Source organism: Canis lupus, chromosome 24, assembly GCF_003254725.2.
Source record: "Canis lupus dingo isolate Sandy chromosome 24, ASM325472v2, whole genome shotgun sequence".
NCBI classification, from domain to species: domain Eukaryota; kingdom Metazoa; phylum Chordata; class Mammalia; order Carnivora; family Canidae; genus Canis; species Canis lupus.
The window spans coordinates 20,590,656-20,614,357 of NC_064266.1; the positions used below are offsets into that span (position 1 = coordinate 20,590,656).

Below are 23,702 nucleotides of genomic sequence, written 5' to 3' on the forward strand. Positions count from 1 at the left end.
TTATTTTATTTATTCATGAGAGACACAGAGGCAGAGACACAGGCAGAGGGAGAAGCAGGCTCCATGGAAGGAGCCCTATGCGGGACTAGATCCCGGGACTCCAGGATCACACCCTGGGCTGAAGGCAGTTGCTCAACCACTGAGCCATCCAGGTGTCCCAGTAAATAAAAATCTTAAAAAAAAAAAAAAATTCCCATTAGGCTCTCAAGTTGAGATGCTAAGTAGGTTGTTGGAAGTGTGTGGCTGGAATTCAGTGGAGAGGCTGGAGATACGAATCTGGGAGGCATCCAGGTAGAGATAGCATCCAAAGTCACAAGACTTGAAGGAAACATGAATGGAGTGTGAATGGAGAGAGAAGAGAGGGCTGGGACTGAACCTTGAGACACTCCAATAATAAAGGAAGAAGGGGATGAACCATCAAAGGAGAAGAGAAGAGATCAGGAAGCCACTCCAGAGCAGTTTTTAGGGCACCTAGTTTAGAAAGTGTTTCAAAGAGGGAGTGATCTGCTCTGTCAAATGCTGCAGATAGGCCAGGTAAAACGACAGAGGAGTCACTGTGGCGTTTAGCAAAGCAGAGGGCACTGGTGGCATTGACAAGGGAAGTTTTAGTGGAGAGGTGGAGAACGAAAGCCTGACTAAAGAGGTGGAAAGGAGAGGGCAACAGTAGGTAAACCTTTCTGTGAATTGTGCTGTAAAGTGAAGTAGAAATTGCAGGGTAGTTAGATGCAAAGTGGTCACTTTTTTTTTTTTTTTTTTGTCACTTTTTAACATCGAATAAAATATGTTGGTATACTGACGGGAATAATACATATGGGAATAATACAGGATGATGGGAGAAAACAGAATTGCTGGCGCGGTCTCTTAGAGACAAATGAAGAGAGTAGGCTTCAGTGCACAGTTGTAGGAATCGGGCTTAGGCAGTTTATACTGTCACAGGAGGGAGGCGATTAGGTGGGTAAGGAGGTGATGTGAAATGAGTGATGTGAAATTGAGTTTACTGATCCTCACGATTTTCTTAAGTGTTCTAGGAAGCAAAGTCATTAGCCAAGAATAAGGATGGAGAAGAAAGCGCTGGGGGTTTGATGAGAGGAGAAATATGACAATTCTTTAGGATGATGGGCAGGGCCAGCTCAAAGACTGGAGTAGGACTCGGAGAGGTTAGTCCCTCTAGGCACTCGGTAGCCTGCGTCCGTTTCCTTGGAGACGGAGAAGCGGGACTGGTCTCGCTGGGAAGCCTCAGCGGCCTGGGTTACCACGCGGTGCACGCTGAAACAAGAAAGTTGGAGACTCCGAGTAGAGAAGTATCGCAAGAGATCAGGGCCGCACGGACCCACGACTCTTCTTCCATTTTCCCCAATGGCGCGCGTCTTCCTGAAGTAGGTCGAGGCATCGAAGGGTCGCCGAGTGCGCATGCGTGTCCCCCTTCGCTGGGCCCGCGCGGCGGTCTCTAGACCCCGCCCTCTCCCTGCTGCCGTCCCGCCAGCCCCGCCCCTCCCTCGCCAGCCCTGCCCCTCCCTCGCCAGCCCCGCCCTCCCTCGCGCTCTCCCTGCCCCCACTAGCCCCCGTTCCTAGTGAACTGTGGTGTCTGTGGATGTCCCACGCCTGTTTCACGCTTGCTGCTTACAGTCCCAGGGATTGGGAATGATGGAAGTTCTTTCCCGCCCCAACTCTTTCCAGACCCAACCACCCTGGGATTCGCTCCACAGTCTACAACTTCCAGATTCCGGTGAGTTGGGGAGGCCTTAGGAGGAGATGGGGGCTTGCTGACCCAGGGGCCTGGCCCTCAGTCCGCCACGGCCGGGACTGTCCCGGCCGATAGAACCTGGAGCCTTGAGTGCCAGGCCTGTGTGTCTCACACATTTGCCGTAGGACCCATGCCATGCCTCCAAACACCTTATCAGAATATGAGGGTATAATACACTGCTTCTTAGTCATCTCTGATTGCTCCTCTGGTTTCCCTTTGGGTCTTTTCCCTGCCTTGTGTTTCTCACAGCCTGGAATCCAGCTTAGTAAATTATGGCTGGCTGATAAAACAAGTGATAGCTAACATTTATGGAGCTCTTACCACATGCTTTACAAATATCATCTCTTGGAATTCTCCCATCAACCTGTGGAGGTAGGTTTTATAATTAGATCTAGTTTACAGATGTGAAAATTGAGGCTCAGACCTCAAAAGTCACTTGTTCAAGGCCACAGATATCTGTAAGGGGCGAAGCTAGGATTTGAACCCATCAGGCTATGTGACTGATTGTGTTGTATCTGGTAGGATTATGTTCCATGGCAGCGGTCCAAGCAGAAAACCAAGCCATCTACTACTACTCTGCCTCCAGTTCTACAAACCAGAGGCCACCAGAAAAGCACGACGAAGACTTTGACTAGCGTCCTGCCAGGTGGGCAGAGGCACTTGATGGGTGATAAGCAGATTGGGGACAGGATAAAGTGTATGGAAAGCGCTTCACCTTTGGTGACATCAATTATGTTAGACTAGGCTAATTGCTGTAACAAACAATCCCCAGGTTTCAGGTATTAGTACAGAAGCTTGTTTCTCATTTATGTCAAAGTACATTTGTGGATCTGCAGGGGAGGAAGTAATCTTTCTACATGATCATTCAGGGATCCAGGTTCCTTCAACCTTTATGGCTCTGACAGTTTGTAAGGTCTTGAAGTCCTCTGCTAGATACTTCTGCATTCAGCTGGTAGAAAGCAAAGAGAGAGAGGGCGTGAGTAAGAATATGGGTAGTTTTGTGGGCAGTTTTTTTTCAGGGCTTAGACATGACAAGACATATATCACTCCCACTCATATTCCAGTGGCCATAACTCAGTCATATGACCACCCTTAACCAAAAGGGAAGATGAGAAACGTTGTCCTGCTATGTGTCCAAGAGGAAAGGAAACAGGGTTTTGTCAACTCAGGATAATCTCTGCCATGTTGTCATGTTGTCCAGGGGAGTTCTCAGGCCCTTGGCTCAGGCTGACACAGGTTCATATCTTGGCTGTTCTCTATCTTGGAAAGCCATTTCTCTCTTTGAGCTTTAGTTTTCTCATTTGTAGAATGAGGACCTGATAGAATTGTTGCAAGAATTAAATGAGATCTATGTAAAGCATTGTTGCTCTCAACCTTTTCAGACCCAATATTCCTTTTAATAACAAATACTTTGTAATATTTCTTTAGTATCTGAAATAAACTTCATAGAAAATATAACTGATCTATGTATATAATTAAAAAACTTAATATGCTTCCTTAAGTGTAAAGTAAAGGAAAAGTAAAGGAAGGTTACTTATAGTTAAATAACATATATTTCAGTATGAAATGCTCAGGATGAACTCTATTAGATGACAAAGTTTACCCACAGATGTGGAGTCATGTGTGGTGAATTTAACCACTGCAAATGCATACTGACTCGTGGTGGGATATCAGAGACTCAGATATCCAGAGGGATTTGTCATTGCAGTCATGATGGTGCATGACTGCAATGGTGCCCACCTCTTTTTTTAAAGATTTTATTTATTTATGAGAGACACACAGAGAGGAAGAGATATAGAGAAGCAGGCTCCATGCAGGGAGCCTGACGTGGGACTTGATCCAGGGACTCCGGGATCACGCCCTGAGCCAAAGGCAGACGCCACCCGGGCGTCCCTCTTGATAAAGTTCTAAACAGAACAAAGTATAATCTTCCCTTGATGGTAGCTGCTTTCTTGGAAAAGTCAGCATAGCCATAAAACCCTGTAAAATATTCTTTGTGTTTACATGTGAAAGAGTTAAGTTCTGGATCAGATCACTATAAATAAGATTTTTACCAATATCAGTATCTGTTAGGGCTTTGGAAAGTCATACAGGACTTAGGAGAATTCTGTGTTCTATGGGGCTGTCCTGTTCTGGGGGATATCTAGCATCTTTGGCCCCCACTGCCAGATGCCTTTTGGACCCCCAAAATTTGTGAGAACCACAAATCCTCCCTGCCAATGTATCTAAAACACCTCTGTCAGGGCAGCCCCGGTGGTGCAGCGGTTTAGCGCCGCCTGCGGCCCAGGGCGTGATCCTGGAGACCCTGGATCGAGTCCCACATTGGGCTCTCTGCATGGAGCCTGCTTCTCCCTCTGCCTGTGTCTCTCCCTCTCATTCTCTCTCTGTGTCTCTATGAATAAATAAATAAAATCTTAAAAAAAAAATTAAAACACCCCTGTCAAAACTCTTTGATGTAAAGTAAAGTACCCTTGGTAGTGACAGAATTTTTGTTTTAGGCTCTAGACCCTAGTCATACAGTATCTACAAGGAAACTCCTTTCTTTCACTGGGGAGGGAGTGAGGTATGTAACAGACACAACCATGGTAAGAACAAGAGCAATTAACATGTACCAAGCACTTACTTTGTGCCAGATACTATTCTCAGCACTTGACCCATATCACTTCATTTAATCTTCTCAACAACCCCGAGGTAGGTGCTGTTATTTCCACCTTCTCTTAGAGATGAGGCATGGACAGGTGTAACTTTGAAAGTCACATAGGTAGAAGGGGGCAGAGCCAGGCTGTGACAATTGGCAGTTTGGCTCCAAGAGGCACAATCTTTTTTTTTTTTTTTTTTGTAAGAGTCGGGGGAAGGGGCACCTGGGTGGCTCAGCGGTTGAGCACCTGCCATTGGCCCTGGGCGTGATTCCGGAGTCCCGGGATCCAGTCCCACATCAGACTCCCTGCATGGAGCCTGCTTCTCTCTCTTCCTGTGTCTCTGCCTCTCTCTATCTCTGTGTGTCTCTCATGAATGAATAAATAAATAAAATCTTTTAAATAAAAAAAAAATAAGAGTCGGGGGAAGGGCCGAGAGAGAGGGAGGGAGAGAATCAAATGGGCTCCACACTGAATGTGGAGCCTGATACAGAGCTTGATCCCGATTCTGAGACCATGACCTGAGCTGAAATCAAGAGTGGATTGCTCAGCTGACTGAGCCACCCAGGCTCCCCTTGAGGATGCACAATATTAACCATGTATTTGTGGAGAGAGTATGGGTGCTAGAGAAACATGGACCTGAGTTGGTGTTCCAGTTTCCTTTCTTGCGAGTCCATTTAGGTTACTTGTCACAGCCCGGGTCCACAAGGATTCCTGCCTTTGTGCAAGTGAAATCATCTGTATAAATTATAATGATGAATATAGCTACTGCTTGCTGAGGACTTATTTTGTGTCAGGCTCTGTTGTAGAGGTTTCATTCATTCATTCATTCATTCACTCATTCATGTGTTCATTCAGCAGCTTTCATTTGCTGAGTACCCATGTGCCCAGCACTGGGCTAGCATTGTTGACTCATGGTAAAGGAATTTGGGTTTATGCCTGTGTAGAGTTCACAGATTGGGTTTCTAACTGTGTAGAGTTCACAGTGCTGACCTCAAACATGTAACTACACAAAACTTTAAATGCACTGGAGATAAATGGATAGAAGGAGGTCATCATTTCATTCATTCCTTATGACCTGGAGATGATATCACCATCTTACAGATGAAGGAACTGAAGCTTAGGTTGGTAACATGTCTTATGCAAAGTCATGCCCTTGAGGGCAGCTTTGTGTATTAAAAAAGATAAATCAGGGACGCCTGGGTTGCTCAGTGGTTGAGCATCTGCCTTTAGCTCAGGTTGTGATCCTGGGGTCTTGGGATCAAGCTCTGCATTGGGCTTCCTACTCAATGGGGAGTCTGCTTCTCCCTCTACCCCTCACCCTGCTTATGTCCTTTCTCTCTCAAACAAATAAATTAAAAAACTTAAAAAATAAAGATAAATCAACTGATTCTGCCAAGATGGAGTAGCTCCATACCTTTTGGTCCTCCCTTTTACAACTGAAAAAAGCCCTGGACATAACACAATGAACAGAAGAGGACTCTGAAAACTGGAAAGAAGAAGGTGGACTGCCAGAGTGGTGAGCAGTCATCTGGCCTTTATACTACATTTCAACTGGTGACTATCTGCTAAAATGAAGATGAAGTAGGATCCAGAGTATTGTTTAAAACATTGAGGATACAGGGGCAGCCCCGGTGGTTCAGCGGTTTAGTGCCTGCCTTTGGCCCAGGGTGTGATCCTGGAGACCCAGGATCGAGTCCCACGTCAGGCTCCCTACATGGAGCCTGCTTCTCCCTCTGCCATGTCTCTGCCTCTCTCTCTGTGTGTCTCTCATGAATAAATAAATAAATTAAAAAAAATAAAACATTGAGGATACAATAAAAATCACTTGTCATACCAAAAATAAGGAAAATCACAGCGAGTGAGAGAAGACAGACACCAACATTGACATGATTCAGAATTATTTAACTGTTTTTATTTACAGATGACATGCCCATCTACATAGAGAATCTTAAAGAATTATTAAATTTAAAAGAAACTAGAATTAATGAGTTCATCAAGATTGCAGAATACAAGTACACAAAAATCAAGAACATTTTGAAAGTTTCTTTTTATCTATCTATCCATCTATCTATCTAGAGCAAGTGAGAGCTGAGGGAGGAGCAGAGGCTCTCTTCTTGAGAGAGAATCCCAAGGAGGCTCCACGCACCTAGTGCAGAGCCCCATGCAGGGCTTGATCTCGTGACTCAGATCATGACCTGAGCTGGAATCAAGAGTTGGACTCAGCCACCCAGGTGCCCCAATCACGTTTCTATGTGCTAACTGAATATGAGGAAAGCAAATTAAAAATTCATTTATAATCCAAAGAAATAAATATATATATATATACATACACACACATATGTATATATATTAGATTTATTTATTTGACAGAGCACAAGCAGGGGGAGTGGTAGGCAGAGGGAGGAGGAGACTCCCCCAAAACAGGGAGCCCAATGTGGGGCTCGATCCCAGGACCCCAGGATCATGAGCTGAGCTGAAGGCAAATGCTTGACTGATTGAGCCACCCAGGTGCCCCTAAAATATATTTTTTAAAGATTTTATTTGTTTTTTTCAGGTAATCTCCACATGTAATGTGGGGCTCAAACTTAGAACCCTGAGATCAAGAGTTGCATGTTCCACTGATTGAGCCAGGCAGGTTCCCCAGAAAATGAAATATTTAGGTCTAAACTTAACAAAGCAAGTGTAGGACCTATATACTGAAAATTACTTAATACTAATGGAAGAAATCAAAGAACTAAATAAATGGGAAGACATACTATGTTCATAATTAGGACACTCAACATAGTAAAAATGCCAGTTCTCCCCGATTTGGTTTATAAGTTTAATGTAATTTGTCAAAATCCCAGCAAGTTGTTTTGTAGACAGACAGGTTTATTCTAAAATTTATATAGAAAAACAAGGCTCTAGAATACATAAACTATTCTGAAAAATAAAAATAATGTGGGAAGAGTCACTTTACCTGATATTGAGACATATTATTATACCCAAAGTAATCAAGATAGCATAGTACTGGCAGAGAGATAGACAAATAGATCAATGGAGCAAGATAGAGAAACTAGAAATAGAGCCATACAAGTATGCCCAGCTGATTTTTGATAAGACTGTGAAAACAGTTCAGCAGAGGAAAAAAAAGCCTTTTCCAGAAATGGTGCTGGAGCAATTGAACATCCATAGGCAAGAGGAAGAACCTTGACTTGAGTTTCAGAACTTAGACAAAAATTATCTCTAAATATAAATGTAAGATGAAATAAAAATTAAATGTTCAATGTAAAACTGTAAAAACTTTGAGAGAAAAATATAGGAGAAAAAAGCCTTTGGGATCCATGGCCAAGTCAAGAGCTCTTAGACTTTCAACCAACAGCTTGATCCATAAAAGAGAAATGAAATAAATGGATAAATTGGACATCGTCAAAATCAAACACTTGTTCTGTGCAAGACCCTGTGAAGAGGATGAAAAGACAAGTTACAGACTTGGAGAAAATACTTGCAAACCACCTCTGATAAAAGACTTCTGTGTGAGACATATCTAGAACTCTCAAAACTCCATAATTTCTAACAATTGAATTGAAAAACAATTCAGTTAGGAAATGAGCAAAAGAGGGTTGCCTGGGTGGCTCAGTCAGTTAAGCATCTACCTTTGGCTCAGGCCGTGGTCCTAGGGCCATGAGATTGAGCCCTATGTGGGACTCCCTGCTCAGGGGGAAGTCAGCTTCCCCTTCTCCCTCTGCCCCTCCCCTGCTTGCAGGCTCTCTTTTTATCAAATAAATAAATAAAAAAATTAAAAAAATATTTTATTTATTCATTCATGAGAGACAGAGAGAGAGGCAGAGACACAGGGAGGAGAAGCAGGCTCCATGCAGGGAGCCTGACATGGGACTTGATCCCGGGTCTCCAAGATCACGCCCTGGACTGAAGGTGGCGCTAAACTGCTGAGCTCCCGGGGCTGCCCAATAAATCAAATCTTCAAAAAAAAAAAGAAATGGGCAAAGGAGGGGTACCTGGGTGGTTCAGTTGGTCAAGGGTCCAGCTCTTGATTTGGGCTCAGGTCATGATCTCAAGATCATGGGATGGAGTCCTACCTCAGGCTCTGCTTAGTGCTGAGTGGGCTGGGGATTCTCTCTCTCCCCCTGCCCCTCCCTCCCGCTCACTGGTGTGCACTCAGCTCACTCTCTCCCAGAAATAAATAAATACATCTTAAAAAAAAAAAGAAAAAGAAAATAGGCAAAAGACATGAAGGAGAGACGTTTCACTGAAGAGGATATCCAGATGGTAAATAAACACGTGAAAAGATGCTCAACATCATTACTCATTAGGGATATGCAAATTAAACCACAATAAGTTGTCACTACACATCTATCAGAATGTCTAAAATGAAAAATAGTGAATAACACCAAATACTGGCAAAGAGGAGAAACTTGATCATGCATGCATTGCTGGTGGGAATGTAAAATGGTGCAGCTGCTCTGGAAAAAAGTATGGCAATTTTTTTTGGAGAGAGAGAGCCTGTGCACACATGTGAGGTGGGGGAGGGGCAGAGGGAGAAAGAGAGAGGGAATCCAAAGCAGACTCCAGGCCCAGGACAGAGTCTGACCTGGGGCTTGATTTCATGACTTTGAGATTATGACCTGAGCCAAAATCAAGAGTCAGATGCTCAAGGGACTGAGCCATCCAGGCACCAGAATATGGCAGTTTCTAATGAAACTAATCTGCAGTTTTCATCATGATCCAACAATTGTACTCTTGGGCATTTATTCCAGTGAAATGAAGATTTATGGCACCAAAGCCAGAGCATGAATGTTTCATAGCAGCTTTATTTATAGTACTCCCAAACTGGAAGGAATCCAGAAGTCCATAATGGTTAAATAATTCCATACCATGGAATACTCTCCATTAATAAGAAGGAAAGAACTATTGGTATAGTCAATAACTTGGATGAATTCACAGAATTTTGCTGAGTGAAAAAAGCCATTATCAGAAGTTATATACTTTGTGGTTCCATTTATACAGCATTCTGGGAATGACAAAATTCTGGAAATGGAGACAGATTAGTGATTGCCAGGGGTATGGACAAAGGTAGGGGGAGCATGGTTAGGGGAGGGAAGAGGATGTGACTATAAAAGGCAGCATGAAGGATGCTTATGTTGATGGAAATGTTCTGTATCTTGTCCATCCTAATGTCAGTGTCATGATTCTGATATTGCAGTTAGTTTTGCAAAATGCTATCATTGGGAGAGACTGGGTGAAAGATACATAGGATTTCTCTGTATTCTTTCTTTTTAAAAAAAGTTTTTTATTTAAATTCTAGTTAGTTAACATACAGTGCAGTAATGGTTTCAGGAATAAAATTCAGTGATTCGTCTCTGTATTATTTCTTAAAACTGCATGTACTTGAACTTATCCCAAAATAATAAGTTTAATTAAAAAAAAAGATAAATCAAGGCTACTATCACTAATGAAAATAAATAGTCATTATTAAAACTATAAATCTCTCTAAGTACTTAAGTTCAACTTACTAATCTTAAAATTTTTATAAACACTCCTAAGGGGGATTTTGGAACTTGGTTAATTAGGTTCCCCTAATCCTTTTAAGCCACATTTTAAAATTTAATATATTCATTTTTCATTTTCAAATAGTTCACTTGTCTGATTAACAAAAACCATTGAGGATTTAAATAATTCTTGTACATCTAATAAATAAACTTCTAGGCATGGATAATCTATGTTCTCTTAAAAGTTTTGGTAATTTATACATATTTAATAAGAATGTCTGGGATGCCTGAGTGGCTCAGTAGTTAAGCATCTGCCTTGGGCTCTTGGCGTGATCCCAAGGTTCGGGACTGAGTCCTGCATCGGGCTTCTTGAGGGGAGCCTATTTCTCCCTCTGCCTGTGTCTCTGCCTCTCTCTCTCTGCCTCTCATGAGTAAATAAATAACATATTAAAAAAAAAAGAATGTCTAAAACATTTAACTTAAATCTAAATAAAAATCTCATTTAAATTAGAACTATAGGGGAGCCTGGGTGGCTCAGTGGTTGAGTGTCTGCTTTTGGTTCAGGTCATAATCCTGGGTTCCTGGGATCGAGTCCCACATTGGGCTCCCCACAGAGAGCCTGCTTTTCTCTCTGCCTGTGTTCTGCCTCCTTCTTTGTGTCTCTCATGAATAAATAAATCTTGAAAAATTTAGAACTATAAAATTAATTTATTGATAATTCCATCTTTTAAACAATACAATTAAATACCTGATATATACAGGTAATTCATAACTGTAACACAAAATTATTTTAATTTACTTCATCATTTCAGTAGTTATTAGTAAAATTTTTCCAGGGTTAGCTATATTGATCCATTAAAGAAATAATATTTTCTGAAAAGTACTGTGTTGCACCTGGAGCAGGGATTTTGGTGGGAGTCAAGAATGCGGGCATAGTAGTCAGATGATTTGGGTGATTTGTTTTAGTCTAGGCCTGAGAAGAAGCAGAGGTTCTTAGAACATGCCCTCCAAATGCCTTATTCTGATCTGAACTATTTCCATATGTCCTTGTCTGGCAGGACCACAGCTTTTATAGGTGTTTCAGACAACTAGTTGGGAGTTTAGCACAGCTCCTGGGCCTTTGTGTGATGCTGTGGTTCTGATGCCAGTCCTCAGGTCATCAGTTATGACAGTGACCATTAGGAACGCATACTCAGCACTGAATGTGTCAGGGACTATTCCAAACACTTTAAGGTATAGTAACATCTTATTTAATCTTCAGGACAACCCTATGAGGTAGGCATGATGATGACTTCTGTTTTATAGGAGGGAAAACCTGAGGCACAGAGAGGTCATGTGATCTGCCCAAGCTCAAATGGCTGGTAGAAAGCAGAACCTGGGTTTGAACCCAGACTGTCTGGGTCATTACTTCTTGCCCTTGCTACTGGGCAGTCATATGGAAGTCCTTTGCATTTCTCTGTCCTTTATATCAAGGCCCAGAGTGGGGCCTGGGAGCTTATTGATTGATGTGAGTCCCATGCTCCACCTCACTGACATGTATTATAAGGTTGAGAGTGGGTGGGGTTGGGGCTTGGGCCATCACCTGGATGGTGCATTCCCTGGGACCAGACCCTAGGCCTGCCCGTACCCTCACTCCCTCTCTGCTCTTTCTCATACCCTAGGGTTGTATTCCAAGCCCACCATGTTGATGACAAGCCAGCTGAGGAATCCACAAGAAAAGCACAGAGGGAAGTTGGACTCTGAGAAGGCACAGGCTAAAATTCAGCTAATGAGGGTATGAGCATCCTCCCCACCGGTGCTGGGACTCTGGGTAGGGATAGGAGGATAGGGGGACAGTGAGAGCAAACATGCACTGAACATGCAGTTTTGCAGTTGCCAGGCTTGACTCACTTTCTCTTCAGCAGTGCCGTGGGCATGCTTATCATCACCCCCCATTTTACAGGTGGGAAACTGAGGTGCAGGGAGATCAAAGACTTGTACCAGGTCACATGGCAAGAAAGTGATAGCACAAGGGATCAAAGCCGGTTAAGCTAGGTGTTTGCCTTTGTATTGAAGACCAGGAAAATGATCAGAATCACCTGTTTATTTTTTTAAAAGTTTATTTATTTATTCATGAGAGACACAGAGAGGCAGACATAGGCAGAGGGAGAAGCAGGCCCCCTGCGGGGATCCTGGAATCATGACCTGAGCCGAAGGCAGACACTCAACCACTGAGCCACCCAGGCATCCCCAGAATTGCTTTTTTATTTCACTGCATTAGGGACACAATCTGGTGGCTTGTTCATTTGAAATTTTTTAATAAATTAACCTTTTGTGGAAAACTGCACCTTGGAGCAAAGCTCAGAGGCTCACTATTACATTTTTCACATCATCCAATACAGCTTTAGATAATTCGTGTTCCCACATCTATTGCTTTCTTATGGCTTCTGAACAATGTTTCAAAGTATTTGAAATGACTAAAAGGGGAGGAGTCTTTTGTGTCCCTAGCAGAAAGTAGAATATTAAATACATAAATGCTATAAAATATTGGAGAAGAATTTGTACTTTCTTCAAGAAAGTTTTTTTTTTTTTTAACTTATTCAGAGGCAGAGAGAGAGAGGCAGACAGAGAGGCAGAGACACAGGCAGAGGGAGAAGCAGGCTCCATGCAGGGAGCCCTGTGTGGGACTTGATCCCAGGTCTCCAGGATCACACCCCAGGCTGCAAGCGGTGCTAAACCGCTGCGCCACCAGGGCTGCCCTTCAAGAAAGTTTTTAAGAGCTCAGTGAACAATGACTACTATATAAGAAATAAGAAAGAATGTATTTGCTTTGAAACCTTTCTTCCCTTTAACCTCCAGTTTTGCGGAATGGTTCAGAGGCGGCCCAGCGTTCTTAAAGGAGGAACTTGTATGTCTGGTGTTATTTTTATCCTGACTTTAGAACTTGGACAGTTTAGCTCTGCAGCCTGGGCTCCCAACCAATTCCTAATGTTGTCTCTTGTGATCATTCATTCATTTAGTCAATAAATATTTATTGAATACCTACTATGTACCAGACTATGTTCTAAGTGTGAGGATTCACCAGTGATGTGGCCTCTGACCTTAGGGAGCTCACATTCGACTTTGAGAGACAGATGGTAAATAAGACAAATAAGTATATAATATGTGCCATGATGCTAAGAGCAATGAAGAAAGGTAAAGGTAAGATTAGAGGCTAGAGAGGCACAGAGGAAGGGTGGCTGTGACTGTTTTAGGCAGGGTGGTCAGAGAAGGCTGCTTAAGAGGTGACATCTGAGGGAGGAATGTTCCAGACAGAGGAACCGCAAATACAAAGGTCCTGAGGTTGGTGTGTCTAGAGCAGGAGACGAGGAAAGATGGTGGGTTTGAGGGTATGGGTGATGACTTGTTTGCAGCTCTGTAGTCCAAGATAGAGCTTTATGCTTCTATGCTGAGTAAGGCAGTAAGACCATGGAGGATTCTGAGTAGATCAGGGATGTGATATGACCTAGGTTTTCACAGGAGTCCTTGGTTTGCTGCTGCTGTGTGGAGAATGGGCTGTGGAGACAAGGGGGAAACAGGAAGGGAGAAGAAACTACTCATTTGGTTTGCTTTTAGAGTTGGAACAGGATCCTGACTCTGCCCTTTAGTCTCAGCACAATTACTTATTCAATCTGCAGCTATTGAGGGAGTGCCTACTATGTGAGGGGCACCACGCCAGGGGTTGGGGACACAGCTGTGAACACGGCACTCAGAATTGGTGCTGTTATGGAGCTTACACTGTAGTGGGGGGACCAATAATAAATGTATTAAAAAACCCCAAAGAATATTTACTCATCAGTTTATTCAACCCATACTAATGGAGCTCCAGGCACCATCCTATGTGCTGTGTCCTACCTCTGTGACAGAACACCTAGTGCCCCTGCCCTCTTGGCCGTTACATTCTAGTTGGGGAGACAGGTAAGAAATAAGAAAATGAAGAAAATAAGATAATAAGAAAAATATATAATAACAAATTGGGGCTAAGGGTCAGGAGGGAAACAAAGCAGGGTTTCTGCACTAAATCTGGTGGTCAGGGAAGATCCATTTCTAGAGCAGAGGTCATTAATTCTACAGTTTATCCAAATCCCCGGGGGTGTGTGCTAAGGATACAGATTCCTGGCGCCAGCCCCAGAGAGATTGGCTCCGTGGCCTTCTGTGTAACAGGGCTAATAATAGTGCCAAGTGAAGTAGTTTATGTGAAGTGCTGAGCATAGTTTTGGGCACATAGTACACACTCTGTATGTTTGCAGTATTACTCTTTTTTTTCAAGGATTTTATTTATTCATTTGACAGAGAGAAGAGAGAAAGAGAGAGAGGGAGAGCTCAAGCAGGGGAGCAGCAAGGAGAAGGAGAGGGAGAAGCAGGCTCTCCGCTGAGCAGGGAGCCCAATGTGGGGCTCAATCCCCGGACCCTGGGATCAGGACCTGATCCAAAGGCAGACACTTAACCAACTGAGCCACCCAGGGGCCCCTGCACTATTACTCTTATTATATGAGGAATATGGGAGCTGAGCACCAGGAAGGGGTGGCTTCTAGTGAAGACAGAGAAATGAGGAAGAACAGAGGAATAAAGAGAGCACATAGGTCTGATGGTGGTGGAGCACTAGAGCCAGTTAGAACAGTATCAGCTCCAGTTCCTGAGTGCACCTGAGCGTGCCAGGCACTGCCACTAAGTGGCTTGATTGTGAATATTATCTCATTTGTTTTTTTTTCAGCTTCTCTAGGAAGCGAGTGTTAGCTTCCTAACCTTTAGAACGAGTATAGCAGGGTTCTGGGGGCTAACTCATTTGCCCAGGTTCCCTGAGGGAGTAAGTGGCAGAGCTGGTATTTGAACTAAGTCTAGGACTAACATCCAAATCTTTTTTTTTTTTTTTAAAGATTTATTTATTTATTTATGATAGACAGACAGAGAGAGAGGCAGAGACACAGGAGGAGGGAGAAGCAGGCTCCATGCTGGGAGCCCGATGTGGGACTTGATCCCGGGACTCCAGGATTGCGCCCTGGGCCGAAGGCAGGCGCCAAACCACTGAGCCACCCAGGGACCCCCTCTAACATCCAAATCTGAATCACCACAAGGTTCAGCCAAACCTTGCCACTTTAAGCTCACTTGCTTCTTTGTCTTGATGTGGTGGGAAGGCAGACATTGGGAGTCAGAAGTCTGGCTTTCCAATTCCGGTGCCGTTACGTACAGGCTGTGTGACTTTAGGCAAGTCACTTAACCTCTCTGAGCCTCCATTTAGCAATAAAATAGAGGAGTTAGTAAACATAGGACCTTTGGATAAACTGATATCATGTGCCATGTGCCAATTGAGGCACAGTGACCAACACATAGTAGGCCCTCAACAATTCTTGTTATTACTGTAGATTTGGGTACCTGCTGGAGGTGACCTGGGGCAAGCCCCTTAACCTCTCAGCCCCCTCCTTTCCACTGGGTGATGTACGAAATGAGAGAATACTCATTCACCCCAGCTGCCTGATGAGCAATGGTAGCGATTATCATCCATTTTGCTTCCCCTGCTTCTCCAGACGTGGCCCATCACCTCTGCCTCTTTCTGACCTACCTGGGGTGTTTTTTAACTATGGTTACTACTATATTTTTTTGATTCTCAGAGGCCAGTGATAATAAGGTGCAGCTTTATCTTATTTCCCACGAACAAATTTTGTCAATTAGATTGTGGCATGCCACCAGTTGTAAGAGGCGTCCACCTCTGAGATGTAAAATTAGGGGGAAATGGACGTTTCAGAACGGATGAAATAGATCGGGTGCTGTGACCCGCAGACAATGGGGCCGCATTTACCAGTGGAGACCACAAGGGGGCGTGCGTGCGGCGGGAGCGAAGCGGTCCCTGGGCTCAGGCAGGCTCCGGCCGCCCCGCGCAGCACCGCCTCCCAGCCTTGCCCTCCTCTCCGCCTGCAGACGTTGCTCAGGAACCGGCGAACCTCACTCCAGGAGCTCCGCAGCCATGAGGTCTTCCTCACCAAGCTCAACTGGGAGCTGATCAAGTCCATCCAGGACATGGAGGAGAGCTCGGCCCAGAAAGTGCGCGCGATGCTGCAGCAGCAGGACAGCCTTGCGGTGAGGTTCAACCGCCTCCGCCCCACCGACCTTGGCCTCCGCCCAATGCACCTCCGTCCTGCCCACGGCGCCGTCCCCTTGAGCGCTCGGGCGCCCTCTCCCGGCCGGTTGCACAAGCTGCTAACACCCTCTGGAAGATGCATCTCTCACACACTTCTCCCCACCTACTTGGGCTTTGGAACCTTACCGAGTTGGGGGCTTATCCCAACGCCAGCATTTATTGGCTGGGGCACTTCGAGTTAGCCTCTGAGCTCTGTAAAATAGAGCACAAAGCACTTATCCTAAAGGGGGTGTTGTAACTACAACCACCACCAGCAGTACTCACACAGTGTAACGTAAGTGTTCTGTTCGTATCCATATAAATCCTTATAACAACCCCATGGGGTGGGGATTATTATCTTTATCTTGCATAGGAAAAAACAGAAACGCAGATAGGCTGGATAACTAGCTCAAGGTCACCCTAGCTCGCTCACCTAGCAAGGGTCAGAACTGGGCCTTGAACACAGGCTGTTGGCACCAGGATAGCCTCCTTCAGCCAGTGGTGGTGCTTATGGTCTACAGGGAGAGCAACTTTCTGGAGATCCTAGGGAGCACCCTCTGCCTCTTCTGGGATACCCTTGGGAAAGCTGCCAGAACAGAGCTAGAGTCACAGAAAATGATTTCATGGAGAATTAATGCCCCCTGGCTGCAGTCTGCCCAAGCAGAAGAGGGACTGAGCTCCCTGGAACCTGTGAGATGAAGACAAAATAGGTCTTGGGGACTCAATCTGCTCAGGCAGCCATAGCAAAACACCATAGACCCATGTGGCTTAGACATAGAAAGTTATTTTTCATAGTTCTGGAGGCTGGAAGTCTAAGTTCAAGGCAGGGTGGAGGTCTGGTGAGGCCTCTCTCCTTGGGGTGCAGATGGCTGCCTTCTCTCTGTGTTCTCATATGGCCTTTACTCTTTGCTCACATGGAGTGTGTTCTGGTGTCTCTTCCTCTTCTCATAATCTTATCAGATTCTGCACCCTTTTGACTCCCTTAATTACCTGACTAAAGGCCCTGTTTCTATGTACAGTCATGTTGGGGGTTAGGGCTTCAACATATGGGTTTGGGGGTACACAATTCAGTCTATAACACAGGTCAAGGACTGCAGTCATTCAGCCCTGGGGAACTTAGAATATTCTCCAAACTTAGACAAAGTCATTGTTGATCTTCTGGCTTCAATCCATTAATACATTTTTTGTTCATCCTGAGTGCTTCCTATGGGCCCTTGGGAAACAGTGATCAGTGGGACACCTTGTATACATTAAGCTCTCATTCTAGTGGGGTCACAGGCAGTGAGAAAGCCGTTTGTGTGTCCTGCTCTGAGGATGGGGGATCTGGGGACCTGAGTGGGGCTTCTCACCCAGACACAGGAGGGTCACTTTCCTGGAGAAAGTGATGCGTGGGTTGAAACCTGCAGAAGTAGGTGCTAGTTGGTAGAGAGCAGGAGAGTTCTAGGCAGAGGAAATGGGTGCACAGGGCCTGTGGAGAGAAGGAGCATAGCTAGCTCAAAGAGCCACATGTTGGCTCAGGCCAGCTGGGGGAGGGCTTTGTCAGCTAAGGTAAGGAGATTGTATCTTATTTACAGGGCAGAAGGGAACCCCTAGAGGGTTTTAAATAAGAGAGGGATGAGGCCAGCTTTTTTTTTTCTTTTTTTTTTTTTTTAAGAACGATCATCCTGACTGGAGTGGAGCATAGATCAGAGGAGAATCGTTAGGTGTACCCCCAATAGTTAGGGGTAGCTATTGTAGTATTTGAGGCAGGAGGTGAAGAGAACTTAATAAGATAGTGGCCATGGGGATGGAGAGAAGGACATGGTTTTTTTTTTAAGATTTTATTTATTTATTCATGAGAGAGACACACACACAGAGAGAGAGGCAGAGACACAGGCAGAGGGAGAAGTAAGAGAGAGAGAGAGAGAGAGGCAGAGACACAGGCAGAGGGAGAAGCAGGCTCCATGCAGGGAGCCTGACATGGGACTCTGTCCCAGGTCTCCAGGGTCAGGCCCTGGGCTGAAGGCGGTGCTAAACTGCTGAGCCACCCGGGCTGCCCAAAGGACATGGTTTTGAGGGCTGTAGAGGGTTAAATCCATTGCACATGGTGACATTTAGAAGGAGTAGGGGAGTGGGGACTGCTGCCTGGTTTTGGGCCAGTGCCTGGGTGCAGTAGAGCCACTGGCTGCAATGGGTTGTAGGAGAGGGTCCAGTCTGGAGTGACTGAGCTGGCCTCCAGTCGGGTTGCTGGGTCAGGGAGTGGATTTGGATCTGGGGAAGTGCCACGTCCCTTGGGAGCCAAGGAAGTGCCACGTCCCTTGGGAGCCCATGCTTGGGCAGCACCAGGAGAGGTTGCGGGGCGAGCTGACCTTGCCACTCCCACAGACTGTCATCGACATCTTGGAGTACTTGAACAAGAAGAAGCTGCAGAAGCTCAGGTGTGAACTTAAGGAGTGGGAAGAGAAGGAGGAGTCCAAGATGAAGCGTAAGAATCCCCGGGGTGAATTCCTTGATCCTCTCCCTGACTCTGGGGAAGTCAGCAGGGCATTCGTCTTGCACCTACCTTTTGGAAACCAGTGGGCCCAGCATCTCCCCTCTTAGGCAGAGCTAATAGCTTACTTCTTGAGCTACTTCTTGGTCCACTGAAGCTTTGTATGGATGGGCACACTCTCAGCTGTTGCAACTACCCATGAGGCAGGGACTGTTCACCCATTTTACAGATGTGAAAGCTGAACCTAGAGGAAGTGTGGTAGCCTGCTAAAGGTCTTAACAGCCGGGAGCCAGAATCCAGGCCCAGCCTGCCTCTGCTTCCTGCCATGGTCTCTCTGGGAGTCAGTGGCTGGGCCAGGTCCCAGGTCTCTGGCCTCTATTGTGCTGAGCCTGTGGTTTTTTTCTCTGGAGCAGACTGAATGCCTTCCAAGGGGAGGGGTGGTGTGTCAGCCAGCCTCAGACCCCGGGGACACCCCCCCATGGAGGGAGTCAATACAGACTTTGTCTCAGTGGTCACCTCAAGGAAGTCAGTGTCGCCCCATCTCCCTGGGTTTGTTGGGCTTGGGAGCGTGTGCCTGAGGAGACAGGCCCAGGGAGGGATAGTCTTGGTTAGGCACACAATAAGTCAGCAGGCTTCCTTCGTAGAGCCTGATGCAGGACTTGATCCCAGGACTCTGAGATCATGACCTAAGCTGAAGGCATACCAACCACTGAGCCACCCATGTGCCCCTAGTCTAGTGATCTTGCCCTGGTTTAGTTTCTCTTTCCTACCCAGTGTTGCCTCTTCTCCTGCGGGGGGTAAAGGAGTCTAGGGACTTAGCTTTGTGTGTGAGCTTGCTTCAACCAGACCCCAGTCCATTGGCCAAGGAGAGCTTTGCCTCTGGGATCTCCTGGGAGGGGTCCCTGAGGGAGGATCCTGCCTCCTGTCCCTGACCTCTGCAGACCTGGCGCAGCAGGTGGAACAGCTGAACGCCAAGATTGAGAACACCTACAAGGAGGTGAACTTCCTGAGCACGTACATGGACCACGAGTATCCTATCAAGTCGGTCCAGATTGCCAACCTTACGCGCCAGTTGCAGCAGATAAAGGACAGCCAGCAGGTAGGAGAGTTCCTGGCCCTGCCCCGCTGGCCCATCCTGGACACAGGCCTGGCAGCTCACACCCTCCTGTGGCCCCTAGGATGAGCTGGATGAACTTAATGAGATGCGCAGAATGGTCCTGGAGTATTTGTCTAATCAGATTCAGAAGAAGAAGAAAAAACTCCTGAAAGCTCTGGTGGTAGTGAGTAGCCAGCTGCTGTGGTGGGTGTCCGAGTGTCACTGCAAACCTGCTTCCTTTCCTGTCCTCCGCCTCCTTCCCCCGTGTGCCCCACTAGTCTCTACTGGGCTCTGCTGCCCAGCAAGAGGCACATGGGGGCCAGACCTCTTCTCCCTTTGTAGAAAAGCCAGCAGCCCCACCAGGAGGCTCTTCTGAAGAAGACTCGGGACAGCCAGTACATGCTCAAGTGCACGGACAAGTTCAGAGAAGTGAGTGGGCATGGAAGGTGACGGTCTCTTTGTGAAGGAGCAGAAGGGTGGGGAGGGCCCAGGGCTCTGTGGGAGTCAGGCTTGTCCTGATCTGGTGCTTGGGAGGTCTCCACCTCTGGTGCTGGCCTCCCTCCTTGCTAGTGCTGTTACTGTCCATTGCCATTCATCTGAGAAGGAGGTTGGCGCAGGTCCAGGCCTTGCCTCATTGACCAGCATCACTGGTGACGACCCGTTAGCAACATTGCCAGGCATTGCCAGCTCACCTATCATTTCACTGTCATTACCACTCCCTATCTTTGCCCCTTAATTCTGGCCACTGAGCATCACTCGTTAGCTGTTAGCCGTCAGCCGTGTTAATGAACTTCACTGTCACCCCCCTTTTCGCATTCATTTTCATTACCATCCTCCATCCACTGTCCACGTGAGTGGCCTTCACCATCTCTGCCAGCCCCCATTCATTCTCATCACCAGGTACTAATCCCCTCTGCCACCTGTCTCCATGCTCTGAGATCTTGCCATTTTCAGCACCATCAGACGTTGGCCCTTCTTGCAAGCAGCCTTGTGCTGCATGGAGGGGCAGAGCCCAGGAGGCCCTGTGATGAAAGTTTGGGCATTGTCAATATAGAGATGCTTTCTCTTTTTACTATTATTATGAAAAATTTCAAATATACAGACAGCAGAGAGCCCAGGAAGCTGTGCCATTTCCCTAGATGTCCTTCCTCCTCATCGGTTTACCCTCTTCTCCCTTCTGTTGGGGGACGTTGGGCTTCTCACTTTTCCCTGCTATGCTTCTCCCCTCAGTTTATCCACCAGTTTGAGGAGGAGATACCCATATTGAAGGCCCAGGTGGAGCAGCTCCAGGTCCAAGTCCAGGAGCCCCGAGAGATCATATTTGCGGATGTTCTGCTTCGGAGACCCAAGTATGTGATCTCTTTTTGGAGATGCTTCTTAAACCCACTATGCTGTGTCCTTGAAGTCACTCTCTGGTCCCCGGGAAGGTAGCCTGGTGTAGAAGGCAGAACCCTGGACGGGGGGACCTGGATCTCACTTGGGTCTCACCTTGGCTCTGCTGCTGACCATGGGGCAGATGTGACCTTTCCCATCTCTGGGCTTTCATGTCCTGTTAGTATACAGGAAGATGAGTCACATAATCGTTTTGGACTCTTCTGGTTCCCAGATTCCACATTTCCACCAAGTGGGTGGACCCCTAAGCTCCTGGGTTGTTCAAGAAATTGGAGTTGAGTAGGGTGGTTGGCTCTAGGGAAGAATGGCCTGGAAGATACTCCATGAGGAGAGAAGGATGTTTTCTCTGCGTGACTGGCTCCTGGGCCCCCGAGGAAGAACTTCCTTCCTTCCAAAGCCAGTTCTCTGGCCGCCTTTCTTGGATCAGGCTCTTTGTGGCAGAGCTTGGGGATCCCACTAGGCCAGGCCTCTCCATGATGGTATCCGGGACCTCAGAAGATAGATACTGGCTAGAGATGAAAGTTTGGGCATTGTCGATATAGAGATACTTTATCTTTTTACTATTATTATGAAAAATTTCAAATATACAGACAGCAGAGAGAATATTTTGATGCTTACTCGGTTGCCCGTGCCAAATTAGGAGTTGTTATATTTTTGCCATATTGGCTTCATCTTCGTTCCTTCATTTTTTCTTGTGAGGTACTGTAAATTGCAGACATCCTAACATTTCATGCCTATGTACCTCCATGTGTGTCAGGAGAGTATGGAAACCATGAGAGTGGATGAGAGCTTGGGACAAGGTAGAGAGAGCCTGTGGCCTCCTAAGTGTGCTAGTCCCTGAGATGGGGGATATATTGCAAGTGGGAACCCCTTGCTCTTGCCCTTTATGTGCAAGAAGGATACCCGTCAGGTACTGAGCACTTTTCCTATGTCAGCACAGCCCCACTTAGTCTGCCTGCCAAAGACTGAGGTTGGAATTATTGATTATTGTCCCCCTTTGACCAATGAGGAACCTGAGGCTGCTCTGGGTTCCGGCACACAGTGAGTGCTCATTACACAGGTGCCGACCGAAGGAGTGGGGCTCAGAGAGCTGTAGAATGAATGCTCAAGGTGACACCCACCCAGGTGTCCGAGCTGATCATTCTGACTGTAGAGAGAGTGCTTGTTGTGAGAGGCCCCTGCATTTCAGAGCTCAGTTACTGCTCCTTCTTGACCCTAGACCTCTGTAGGGGAACATTAGTCATGCCAAACCCATTCCTTTTTCATTTTTGGTGTGTGTGTGCGTGCACACCCACATGCACACTTGGGTTGCAAGGTCACAGGTCTTTGGGGATGGGGCTCCCCAACTAAGTACAGGTGTTGTGGAGAACAGGATTTCCCTAAGGGTGTGTTCCCCTATTCTGCAACTCTGGCGCCCTTGCTTGGCGTCTCATATCCTCTTTGCTCTTCCTTACCAGGTGCACCCCAGACATGGATGTCATCCTCAACATCCCAGTGGAAGAGCTGCTGCCCTTCTAGATGTTGGGGCCTTGGGCCAGCCTTCCTTCTCTGCTCTTTTCCCCATACCCATAGCATTGAATTGTCTCCTTCCATGACCACTTGCCCACTCAGACCCTAGTGTGCTCTCCCTCCCTTCCTTCTCTCCCTCCCTCCCCCTTTTCCCTCCTTCTTTCCTTCCTCCCTCCCTCTTTCCCTCCCTCTCTTCCTCTACCTTTCCTCCTTTCTCTCTGGTTGGTGCTGCTGCCTGGGCCAGGTGGGCATCCCCAGTCAAGTCTGCCACTCCTTTTTACCAATAAAGCTGGATTTGTATTTGCTCTTTTGCTTGGAGATTTCCAGCTCAGCTTTGAGAAGATGTGGTAGGAATGAAGTTTGTCTTAAGATAAGGGGTAGGTGACTGCTGACTCTCTCTGGGCCACAGAACTTCTCAAGAAGTGCTGAGTGACACCCCCCCCCCCCTCCGCCTTCTGACCTGGCTCTGGGCTGCTCTGTCCCTGGTGCAGTGGGAGCCCAGCTTCCCTCCTGATTTGTGCTCAGACCTGTTGAGCCAGTGCCAGGGCAGTGCAAATGCCAAAGGCCCGGCCATCTTGGCCTCACTTGGGACAACTCTGAAAGGCCTGTTCTGGCTCCAGAACTCTCTGTCTACAATTGTCCTTGGGCCTGCAGGGCAGCTTGACTTCTCCCTCTTCCCAGTCCTGCCCCCCCCCCCCCCCGCAGTTGATTCCTAGTTGCTTGGTAATAAACATCCTGCACCTTACACTCTGCCCCAGAGGGGGCTTCCCCAGGGACCCAGACTGCTGTAATCCTCTGGTTGCCCACCAATCCACTCTGTGTAAGAGTGACTTTTGGTTACAAGCTACAGAACACCTAATCAGATTGTCCTAAACAATAGAGGGCTCAGGTAAATAAATGTTCTAAGTGAGGCGAGGCTTTATCCAGAAATAAAGTGACGTCACCAAAGACCCAGTTTCTGTTTCTCTATTTTGTTCTGCGAAGTGTTCTCCTGTGGTTGCAGTATGGATGCCCGCATCTCCTGGGGGTGGTTGTTTGCAACTCCCTGTTCATGTCCTTCTGGAAAGAGTATCTTTGTCCCAGAACACGTGACCTAGATTAAGCTAGTAGGCACCTCCAAAACTATATGAATTGCAAACAGAAATGGACAATGTTTTTTGCCTTTTTTAGAAAAGATCTTATTATTTTTAAAAATTATTATTTTTTTAGAGAGGGAGGGGTAGAGAGACA

The 23,702-nt window shown here is 46.5% G+C and overlaps 1 protein-coding gene across 3 annotated transcripts; it reads left to right on the forward strand.

Annotated features, from left to right (window-relative positions):
- C24H20orf96 (chromosome 24 C20orf96 homolog) lies at nt 1–23,420 on the forward strand. 3 transcript variants are annotated; one of them, XM_025469618.3, is made up of 11 exons: nt 1,218–1,376; nt 1,678–1,726; nt 2,267–2,390; nt 11,534–11,646; nt 15,807–15,965; nt 18,370–18,469; nt 19,417–19,574; nt 19,654–19,755; nt 19,914–20,000; nt 20,802–20,920; nt 22,421–23,420. In XM_025469618.3, the coding sequence occupies exons 1-11, from the start codon at nt 1,357–1,359 to the stop codon at nt 22,479–22,481; spliced, it is 1,092 nt and encodes a 363-aa protein (XP_025325403.1). In that variant the 5' UTR covers nt 1,218–1,356; the 3' UTR covers nt 22,482–23,420. The 3 variants fall into 3 exon arrangements, with proteins under 3 accessions (XP_048956308.1, XP_025325403.1, XP_025325404.1); XM_049100351.1 differs by lacking the exon at nt 2,267–2,390 and having other exon boundaries at nt 1–1,376; XM_025469619.3 differs by lacking the exons at nt 1,218–1,376; nt 2,267–2,390 and having other exon boundaries at nt 1,523–1,726.
- Nucleotides 23,421–23,702: the final 282 nt, after the last annotated feature.